This window comes from Pundamilia nyererei, unplaced genomic scaffold (genome assembly GCF_000239375.1).
Source record: "Pundamilia nyererei isolate P.nyererei 1_Seehausen unplaced genomic scaffold, PunNye1.0 scaffold00123, whole genome shotgun sequence".
Taxonomy (NCBI): Eukaryota; Metazoa; Chordata; class Actinopteri; order Cichliformes; family Cichlidae; genus Pundamilia; species Pundamilia nyererei.
In genome coordinates this window covers 1,909,503-1,920,722 of record NW_005187524.1, presented here as the reverse complement: position 1 = coordinate 1,920,722, position 11,220 = coordinate 1,909,503, and the positions used below count along the sequence as shown (strand labels likewise).

The 11,220-nt window shown below is 39.4% G+C and overlaps 1 protein-coding gene across 1 annotated transcript in view; it reads left to right on the top strand.

The window, feature by feature from the left end:
- Nucleotides 1-11,095, top strand: part of LOC102193784 (sodium-dependent lysophosphatidylcholine symporter 1-B-like) — a 13,309-nt gene extending 2,214 nt beyond the window's left edge. The window contains exons 3-14 of the mRNA XM_005742820.1: nucleotides 394-518; nucleotides 3,152-3,275; nucleotides 3,380-3,458; nucleotides 3,546-3,697; nucleotides 3,801-3,891; nucleotides 4,441-4,559; nucleotides 4,688-4,771; nucleotides 8,256-8,339; nucleotides 8,514-8,626; nucleotides 8,728-8,871; nucleotides 9,037-9,213; nucleotides 9,372-11,095. Of these exons, the coding sequence (XP_005742877.1) occupies nucleotides 394-518; nucleotides 3,152-3,275; nucleotides 3,380-3,458; nucleotides 3,546-3,697; nucleotides 3,801-3,891; nucleotides 4,441-4,559; nucleotides 4,688-4,771; nucleotides 8,256-8,339; nucleotides 8,514-8,626; nucleotides 8,728-8,871; nucleotides 9,037-9,213; nucleotides 9,372-9,426 (1,347 nt within the window). The 3' untranslated portion in view covers nucleotides 9,427-11,095. The remainder of the gene's footprint in view (nucleotides 1-393; nucleotides 519-3,151; nucleotides 3,276-3,379; nucleotides 3,459-3,545; nucleotides 3,698-3,800; nucleotides 3,892-4,440; nucleotides 4,560-4,687; nucleotides 4,772-8,255; nucleotides 8,340-8,513; nucleotides 8,627-8,727; nucleotides 8,872-9,036; nucleotides 9,214-9,371) is intronic.
- The last annotated feature ends 125 nt before the right edge of the window (nucleotides 11,096-11,220 follow it).

Sequence of the window (11,220 nt, the reverse complement as noted above, 5' to 3'; positions counted from 1 at the left end):
GGTGTGTGTGTGTGTGTGTGTGTGTGTGTGTGTGTGTGTGTGTGTGTGTGTGTGTTTCTCAGCCTCATATCAGCTAAACTGTCTCCGGTCAAGCGTGTTAACCCGGACTCCCCCTGTTTGCTTTGTTAGCAAATTAGACTTTTTCCTGCTGTACACAGTAGGAACTGGAAAAAGGCCATTCAGCTCAGAGGATGAGATCATTAGAGGGGCTTTGAATGCTGCTTTGTTATAAAAGAAGTGACAGTGTTGTGTATTTTAATTCTGTTGTGCTCTCAGCTGTACTGAGTCTGCTGTCACAGCTCTTTTGAGCCACTCTCCATATGAGGTAGTCCTTGGCATCCTCACTGTTTTGGTCTCAAAGCTAACACACTTTTTTCCACCCTTCCCTTCTAGCTGGACCCCTTCTATGCCTCTATCATCCTGTTTGTGGGAAGGGCCTGGGATGCTATCACCGACCCTACAGTGGGTTTCTTGGTGAGCCGGAGTAGATCCACCCGCTTTGGCCGCATGATGCCCTGGTAGGTATCTGTATGTTGAATGATAATAAGATAATGCTGCGATTTGAGTAAGGACAGAGATACATGAGGCAAATGCTCTGGCAACAACAAGAAAAAAAAAAACAGCTCAGGATCAGTAGCCATGGCAACAAGTTTGAAGTAGCAACTAAGGAGGAATAAATGGTAAGAGTGCAATAATGCAGTCTAAATATGAATCATATACAGTGCCAGCATCAGACATTCCTACCAAATGCAGGCTGAAGCACCCACTGAAACCAGCCAGCTGAAGAGTAGGAGCAGGGCTACCATCGTCTGCTGCGGTCCTAGTTTGGATCGAGCCTTGAGACGAAATCCTTTTAGGGAAGCAGTTGAATTATATTGAGGACTGATAGAGTAGCAAGCAGGACAGCTAGTCAGCCAATAGGGAAAATAAAAGATGGGCCTGGGATAGCTGGTTAACATCAACTGAGCTTTAAAAGTGAGGGAGTCAGACAGGAAAAAAAACTAAAATGAGCTGCAAGATATACTTAAGTGACTTGTGTGAATCACAGGGATGGATCGGGTCATAACAGCGGTTGTGAGAATTATTATTAGTGTAAGTCTTCTTGCTGACAAAGACTTTAACCAGGGTTTTAAAAAGTCCAGCTTACTTGACATCAAGTCTGAGCGCATGTCTCCCCGGACTAAACTAAGTTTGATGAGCCTGTAGGAAAGTGACACTTGGCTCGGTAAGAAATTTGTTGCAGCAGCTGGGAGAGTTTCTCTTCTTGCAACTTTGCAAGTACAAAAGGTCCTTGTAGCTGAACACACGCTGTACTTTTGCTTCCCTGTAAAACATTTGCAAAACTCAAATAGATGAAAATGCCTGAAACCATTTTTGCATTCCTAACAAACCAGTTTAGTTACCAGCATCGTCTCCCATGTTTTAGTTGTTACTTATGTTTCAGTCTAGATATGTGTTTGCAATCTGCTGTGTGTTTGGTTCACTGTGACATAGCTGGCAGCTTGTCATGGGTATCCCTGCCTGAAGAAGGGCGACCTTGACTTTCTTCTCACAGTCAAACATGGTGCAGCTTTCTTGACAATATCAGAACCGTATCTGGTTACAAAAATCTCTCAAGGCCATGATATAATCTGCAGAGGAGCAGAGCTAAATATTTTTACAAGCTTTTTTCCCCCCCTCACATGATACCCCAGCCATATCTGGAGTGGAGTGACTGAAAAAGCCAGCTGTGCATGAGCTGTAATGTTGTAGCTGGGAGGAAGTGAGGGGGAGGGGGAAGTTACTGGCTTAAGCTGTGATTGGTCCAACCCACAACACACCATCAGCTTCAAACCAATATGGGTGTGTTCTCCTTTGTGTGTATGATTTCCCGGCGTGTACAAGTGTAGAGAGGTTACTTCAGGTCAAAAAGCATGCTGGGTTAAAATAATGAGGCTAGTTTAAAGAAAAATAGCAAAATGTACATAAAAGGGACATCCTCCAGATAAAAATACAGAGATTTGTTAGGTTCTTATTTCTTTTTTCTGTCTGTACTGGAAATGTACATAAAGACAGGCAGGCAGCCAGACTGGCAGGAGTCTACATTTCTCATTTTACTTATTATCTTAGCTCAATGAGGTTTTTTTTTTATTTTAGAAGTAGATTTTGTTTCTTTTAGAAAGAGGGGGGGAAAGAGTGTGATCATGTGTCTGTGACTTTCACTGCTGTGCCAGTGAACCAGCAACCTGTGCTCAGTGAGCAAAAATGGAAATTATTAGTACTCATTAACCTAAATTCGCTTGGACGTTAAAAGGTATCAGGAGTTTTCTTATTTTCCATGTGAGTCACATGGGTGAAAGGGGAACAAGGGGATTTCATATGACCATGTGTGAATGTCACGCTCACCCTCTCCCCGTTAGTGTTATGGAGCTTGGGGAGAGTCAGGTTTTAACTCGCATGTGCGACGGCTCAGAAACAAGCCTGAGGAAGAAATAGCTGTTTAAATATATGTTGCCATTTGACAAAATGTTTCATGATTATGCAGTCAGGTGCAACCCTGTAAGCCTTCACCTCCCTGTTTGGCCTCTAAAAGGTCACATTTTATTCACATGATGCTAATAAAAACTGCAGTTTTCCTCAAATTATGTGATTACTTTCAGCAAGAAAAATGTAGTTTCATTTTGGCCCCCAAAAACTGCCTTGTAATGGTTCTCTTAACAAGTAAAACTGTTTGATTTCCTTATTTAAAAACTGAGGCTTTAACTGCAGTCTGTAGTATCGCCGGTTTCTGTGACTGAGGTCAGGTAGAGGGCACGGCTGAAGAGAAGGATGCTGAGGCCGAGTGGGGTGAGAATGATGTGGGTCCAAGCAGCTATCGCCTCCTTGTGCAGCGCTGGCTGAGCCCTTTCTCCACACACAAGATCTAAGCCAGGATTAGAAGGATTATTCACATAGCATAAAAGAAAGAGTTGAAAAGAATTGACTGCCAGGGAGGGATGTAAAAAGGAGGGGTTGAGCTACAGTAACAGTGGGGAAAATGCATTAGACACACCCTTAAAGGAAGGAAACAGTGGGTTCTATGTGTTTGCCTTAAATACAAAAGAAAATAAAACAAAGGTAAGAAAGAAATGCTCAGTCTTCTATCAACCTGTGTCCACTCATCTCTTCTCAGGATCATTTTCTCCACCCCGTTTGCAATGCTTACTTACCTCCTGATCTGGTACGTGCCTCCGTTTGAAGAGGGGAAGGTCATTTGGTATCTGGTCTTTTACTGCCTTTTCCAGTCAATGCAGACGGTTAGTACCGCATTTTGAGCCCATGTTTTTTATTTTATTTTTTTTATTTGCTTTTTGTCCACTGACGTGAACTTGTCTAATGTTGTGGTCTCGTACATTTGCAGTGCTTCCATGTGCCATATTCAGCCCTCACCATGTTCATCAGCAGGGACCAGAAAGAGCGGGACTCTGCTACAGCCTACAGTACGACATCACCCTGTGCAAATAAACTGATTTCACTGGTGTTTTGTTATTCGTGTGCTGACCGTCAGTTCTTGTGTTTGCTCTCAGGGATGATGGTGGAGGTGCTGGGCACAGTGCTGGGCACTGCAATCCAGGGGCAGATAGTAGGTGGTAATTCCAATTGTCCCACTGAGTCTGATGCGCCTTACAGCACAAACTCATCCAGTGTCAACACCACTATAGCCTCACTGGATCAGACGGTGAGTCTATTGAAAGGGGGTTTTTTTGTACTGTGTCAAATAAAAGATGATTATTGTTGGTCCAAGCTAAGGGTCGTGTATTTTTATTTTTTTTTGTCCTCAGAAACAAGCTTACTTGGTTGCTTCAGGGGTCATATGCATCATCTACGTCCTGTGTGCTGCAATCTTGTTTTTAGGTGTGAAGGAGCAAAAAGGTATGAATCCTTTCTTATCTAATCAGGGCTCGCAAAATCGCCCGACGGGCGGGGCTTGGATAGATTTTGGTCGCCCGACTGCAGATATCGCTATCCCCGGGACATCGGGCGATTTTGCGAGCCCTGATAAATGCAAACAACATTTAAAGTAAGATAATGACTCAATTTGGCTTCAAGACAGACTTGAATCATGAATCTGACAACTTGACACGTGAATTGATGTAAAAAAAAAAAAAAAGGAAAAGAAAATTCTGACTCAGTTTTTGTCCAGTTTAATCATGCGCATGCAAAACTGTATATTAGTAACAGTGACAGGAATAATTCTTTAACTGTTAAACTTTTCTTAGCGCCTCTGGTTAGTTCCTCTTGGCCTCCTCACTCTGTGTTCAAAAAGATAAAGATGTGGTGGCCAGATTGTAGCAAGTGCTGCAAAATACTCACTAGACAAATACCACATTGTCTCACCACAAAAGCTTGTGTGTGTTGTATTCTTAGATGCAGATTTGCAGAGGTCTCATTTGTTGTGTTCTCCTTTATGTTGGACTCTAGAAACCGGGCGGGACAAGTCGGAGCCGCTCACCTTTGCTCAGGGCCTGCGGTTGGTCATGTGTCACGGGCCGTATGTCAAACTGGTCATCGGCTTCCTCTTCACCTCTCTTGCTTTCATGGTAACGCTACATTTGATTTATGCATTTTTTTTTTTTCTTTTCGTGAATTTTCAGAGGTCTCGTTGAAAGGATTTTTTTATTTTATTTATTACAGTAATTTGGTTTATAGTTGCTTCTGTCTTTTACAGCTGCTGGAGGGAAACTTTGCACTTTTTATCACCTACGCTCTCGGCCACAGGAAGGACTTTCAGAATATCCTTCTTGTCATCATGGTGAGTGTTTGTATTTTTACTATGAGTGCTCTTCTCGTAAAAACCCTCATCAGGGTAGATTTAGTGTACATCAACACCATGTCTGCAGACGTAAAGCTTGCTGCTTGCTGTAAACTGTTTAGGGGATATTTCAGTTTCTAGTCTTAGGCGCTTCCTCGCATGATGTAGAAGCATGCCACGAAGGCCTGAGAGGGCATATTTCAGGATGAGAGGAGGTGTCGTACTGTTGGGAATCGGTCTCCCACTCGCTCACTCTCTGAGTTATGCTAGATCAAGGGCACAGAATGGAGCTTTTGTTGCCCTGGCAACCCTTCACTGACACCATGGGAACAGCCACCATTGCTAATGCCCTCCTCTCACTGCTTTCTGCTCTGCTGCCTTTTTCTATGATTAGGAGTGGGAAATACTTGGACACTGTATCACATTTGGAGAGTTTAGAGCAGAGTGTCAAAGTCTGAGAATTCGTGGGCTTCTGGCCTTTCATCTACTGCTTGTTTTTGTTTGCTAATTTAACACTGGTTGACCAGTTTTGGCCTAGAGGTCAAAGGTTTTCTGCGCCCCTGCAGGGTTGGGTTAAAAGCCAATGAAAGCTTATCGTGACCTTATCCCCTGACCTCCTCCGGTGGTCATTTTAATTTTTCCACTTTCCACATTTCCCACAGTCCTCAGTGAAGCCCAGTTAGTAGTCTGAATAGTTTCTGTAGAAAATATTTTGTAATTTTTTTGTTTATAAATTTCATTTGATTTATTTAAAATTATAGAATTGATCATCCAAAAAAGTCCATCATACAGAGTTAGAGCTAGGAATTTAGAGAAATGCAGACTAACTTTCCAACTAGTGTTTGGATTCCACTCATTTTAATGTATAAAACACAGTATAGGAAAACTTGGAGCACTAGATGGTGCCTAAATATGGGAGATTAGAAGTTAACACTAACAAGCTTGACTAGCAAGTTACATAAACTGTATAGATTGTATTTATGAATCTAACAGATACATATTTCATTTATTTATTTATTTCACACTTGGTCAACAGTTTCCACAGTTAGTTCTTTCAAACAAACCAACTACACTTTCTGTCAGTAAAGCACTGCAACCACGTGTGAAAAGCAGCAGGCAGAAGAATATATTCTTATTAAACCCTGCCGCCTATCTACAATCCAACTTATATTGCAAGTGGGCACCAAAAGTCAAGGAACAAACTAACATTAACACTTATTTCCAGTCCTAACTCAAACCAAACAACAATTTACAATCAGAATATACCACTCCACATAGTAACAAGGAGAAAAGTAAGTAAATGAAACAAAAAATAATGGATCCTTATTCAATGAACTCCAATTTCATTCACATTCTTCATATTGAGTTATCGTTGTAAGCATGTAACACTTTTTAAAACAATGTAAATTTATACAACTCTTTAAATTATAATGAAGAGACTTCCACAGTCGTACCCCTAACCATTGGACTCATTAATCTTTGTGTTGTCCTAGCTAGCTGATGCTTAAAATACAATTTCCTTCTGCTGTCTTCTCCCCCCAAACACGTTAAAAATACTCTTTGTAACTTAGAAGGCAAAATATTACTTTTAGCCTTAAACATAATTAATAGTGTCCGTAGTTTCACTAAATCTCCTAATTTTAATCATTTTGATTTTATAAATAATTTATTTGTATGTTCTCTATATTTAACGTTATGAATCATCCGTATCACTTTCTTCTGTAATAAGTTTATAGATTTTATAGTATTCTCATATGTATTCCCCCAAACTTCGACACAGTAACTAAAGTATGAGGAAAAACAATGAGAAATATAAAATGCGCATTGTTTTGTGGTCTAATAAATCTTACATTTCCCAAAACATAAATGTTTTTAAACATCTTCTTTCTAATATACTCAATATGTGATTTCCACGTCAAATTTTCATCTACTATTAAAATTCAGTAACTCTCTCAATCAATTCTCCATTAATGGACATAATGACTTCTTCCTCCTTTACACGATTGCCAAATATCATGAATTTCGTTTTTGTCAGATTCAAAGATAATTTATTTACATCAAACCATTTTTTTAATCTTAACATCTCAGAAATCATAATTTCAACCAAATCTTTCAAATTCTCTCCAGAGCAATACAAATTTGTGTCATCTGCAAATAAAATAAAATCTAACCTTTTTGATACGTCATAGATATCATTAATATATAAATTAAAAAGTTTAGGTCCCAAAATAGAACCTTGAGGAACGCCACATACAATCTTCAATCGTTCAGAGGTATTGCCAAGATAATGTACATATTGCAACCTATTTTCTAAATAACTCCTTAACCAATTCAATGCTACTCCTCTCACTCCATAGTTATACAATTTAGAAATCAAAATAGGATGTTGTATCGTGTCAAAAGCTTTTTTTAAATCAACGAATACTCCCACTGTTTATTTATTATTATGGGTTGCAGATGAAATATCTTCAATGAAAGTCAACAATGCTAATGCCGTTGATCTATTTTTACGAAATCCAAATTGATTTCCATTTATTAGTTGATAGTTTTATTGAAAAAAAATCAAGTCTTTCAGCAAAAAGTTTTTCAAGCACTTTTGAAAACTGTGACAAACGAGACACTGGCCTATAGTTGTTAAAACTATGCTTATCTCCGGATTTATATAAGGGTATCACTTTTGCCACTTCTCATTGATGTATTAAAAAATAAAATATGTCCACCCACCATGAAGGGGGAAACTAGGTGTTTAATTTGTACCATTCTGTAAACATGTTTATTTCTGCTGTAAAGTTGGGCTTTTAAGTGGCTTTTGGAATCAGCCTCATGTGGCTACTAAAGGAATTGCAGTTTTTGGCATTTCATTTCTGGCTTCATTTTTTTACTCCCAGACATTCCCACTGTGTCCCCGATGATTATCCAAGCAGACGTTTTTTTTCTCCATTTGCATCAGACCTGCGTATTTCACATAGTAGCAAGTTGCAAAAATATTCACATGTATAAAAAATGCAGAGAAGAAGATATGACTGACGCCAACCAGCTATAATTTCTGCAACAATAAGTCTCAAGGTTTCCTCACACACTGGAAAAGTCCAGTTGGTTTGGCAATTTGTTTGCAACAAGGTCTGTGTGTGCGCAGATTAAATTCTGATTAAAAAGAAACAATGTGGTTAACAGTTTAGTATGTTGTCCAACAATGCCGATGCTACAAGTCTGCTATGTGTAGTCTACTTTGTGTTTTGTTTTTTTTGGGGACAAAGTGAATGAAACATATTTGCAAGCACAGCAGGAAAAAAGGCCATATGTTAAATTATTATTTTTTTTTTTTTAATTGCCCCTTGGTTGATAAGCACGCTTCAGCTATATGAAATACATGAAAAAAAAATTCTATAGTCATCGCTTAGTCATCATTTAACTCAGAGTATATGTTCTTTTCGTGCTCTCTTCCGAGCTTGTATAACTAAATTCTTTATCATTATTTCTTCAGCTCTCTGGGGCTCTAACCATCCCTTGGTGGCAGTGGTTTCTAACCCGGTTCGGGAAGAAGAAAGCAGCTTACTTTGGCATCTCGGTGAGTAGCAGATGTTATGGAGTGTAGATGAGTGAAGCTATAGCTCACTCTATGCTCTATTTTGACTCATTCAGTCTGGAAAATTTAAAAAAAAAAGTCTTCAATAAATCCTGATCGTAAACTTTGTTTGTTTCATTTATGAGACCTCTGACGTCTTTCTCCCTCTCGCTACAGTGGGCAGTGCCCTTCATGATCCTGATCGTCTCTGTCAAAAGCAACCTGATCGTTTCTTACCTGGTCTCAGTGGCAGCAGGTGTGAGTGTAGCAGCAGCCTTCCTCCTGCCCTGGTAAGCACAAGTTTATCCACAGAAGTCGTCCTTGGATCCTTTTGCGGATGTGGGTTTTCTTTTGTGTTGTTGAGCTTCTGTCTGGATGTTTGATCTTTCAGGTCGATGCTTCCTGATGTAGTGGATGACTTCAAAGTTCAAAATCCAGACATCCGCGGTCATGAAGCCCTCTTCTACTCCTTCTATGTGTTCTTTATCAAGTTTGCCTCTGGAGTCTCCCTGGGTATCTCTACCCTCAGTTTGAAGTAAGTTTACTGACCTGATTTTTAATCAGTGTTTCAATCATATTAATGTTTTCATCCTTAAAACTAAGGAGCTTATCAGTCCAGTAGTCCTGGGGACAACAATACTTAATTCTTCAGCTGACCATATTGCTTAATTTTTCTCCCCCTGTGTACACTTTTTCACAGATTTGCTGGCTACGTGACCGGGGGCTGCTCACAACCCGAGGCGGTCAGTGTAACCCTGAAGGTGCTGGTCTCTCCCGTGCCCGTGGTTCTTATTGCTGTGGGACTGTTGATACTGAAGACCTACCCCATCGATGAGGAAAGGAGACAAGGCAACCGAAAACTACTGCAGGCAATGTTGTAAGTGAGGAGTGAAAACACACACACAATTTACCATTGATCCTTCTTCTGTGTCCCACCAGGATCTGTGCATTGTATGAAAACTTGAACTGTTAACCAGTTTTAGCCCACTCTTGTGTGTTTGTGACTCTGGTTGTTCTCCTTTTCTTTTTAAACAGCGATTCTGAAACGGATTCTGAATCTGAAACCTCAGATCGTGGGAGCAGCGTCTAGAGGCCAAGCCAGCCGCCTCTGCTGCTTTACATGTTTGCACAGGCTGTGAAGAGACCGCCTGGACTAACAGGGGAGGGACCACAAACCACCCACTGCTGACTAGTGATCGTCATCATGTGCGGGTTCCTCCGCAGTGAATTGCACAGGTTTACATCACCCTCTAGTGTCCACACTGAGTATTTATTTTTCCATCCAGCTGTGTCCCAGTGAACAGGTTAATGAAAACTCCAGAGAATACACAAGATCCAAATCTACACGGTGTAGGATTGTTATGTTATGCCGACCTCCCAGGTTAGATTCTGTTACTTATATATTTTTTTGTTTGTTTTGTTGAGATTTTCTTTCATCATTTAGCTTAAATGCCGCACAGAGATCTCTCTTTATTATAATCTACAGCAATAGCTGAAAAAAATTCAAACCACTTCTTTGTTAAAACAAAGCTCACACACATTTTGGTTAGCATTTGGCAGCTTTTATAAATGAACGACAAAGCCTCTTGGGAGCTCTAGTCTTGGTTTCCAAAGATGTTTGACTTTATTGTTTACTGAGACGTTCCTATTTATAGCCTTCCGTTTTGTCACTCCTCCCGTGTGATTGCACTACATCATGAAAGCTTTGGGAGAAAGTGTGCTTTGCAGTACCGTTTGCAAGGTATTAACGTGCTGGTTTACACTATGAGACCATCACTCGAACACACTGTTACATTTTGATGTTTCGATGACGCGTCTTAGCTGTTTTCCACTCAGAGTGTGCTCTGAAAGAAATGCACAGTATCAGCCCTTATTATGAAGGGTGTGCCAGCACTATTCCAGTAAATGGAGTCGTATGGAGATTTGCTACACTCTCTCCTTTTTGTTGTTTGTTTGTTTGTTTTCATATAGCACATTTCAAAAAGTGTACTTGAATTTTCTAAAGGAGAAACGGCAGTACAACATGATGTACTTGTATATAGGTTATGTGAATCATTGCCTTACAAATACGTCTTACAACTGGTTTCAGATATCTCTGATTTTCTGAACTCAAATTAATTTTTTATACAAATCTCCGTCGGGTTTAATAGACTTTTTTGAAGTGCTTATAAAGCAAAGTCAGCTGTACTGGGAGTTCTTTTTTATTTACCATGTGACATCCCAAATTCAAAAATGTGTTATTTAACTATTTATGGAAACTATCTAAGGGACTATAATTTTCTTATGCAGGCATGTGTTTAAGAATAACTTATTACCAATGACTGAATGATTTGAGTCTTGTGGAAGAAAAAAAATGTAAATGTTGGCTTTGTTTGTCTTTTCCTTTTGTCTTAGAAAAGTAAAAGTTGCAGTCATGGTGAAATGTGACTGATTTAAAAGAATACAATAAAAAAAAATTAAAAAAAAAAACAGCAGCCCTATAGCAGATGCTTTCATTAACTAATATGCAGATGACTTGATTTTACCTCAAATTATGCTATGAAAAAGGAACCGTTTTCATTTGGGGCCTTCAAACTGCACTGAATCAGCAGAATAGAGTAGATTACATCTGCCCTCTATATTAATATATGCTGCTGTATGTGTATATGTGTAAATACTTTTTCCAACTATGTTTATGAAGAGCAATGTATATAAACCACTGAGGAGTCAAATCGTGTTCATATTTTTGATTTTAAACCTGTGAATAAACTTTGTCAAAGCAGAGAAAAAAACTGTTTGGTTTCTTTGAAGCATCCTTATAACACTTTGTTTTTTATGCGGAACATTAAACCAGTTAGATGTAAGCCATGCATTAGCATTAAGGTAGTGCAAGTTGGTATAAAAC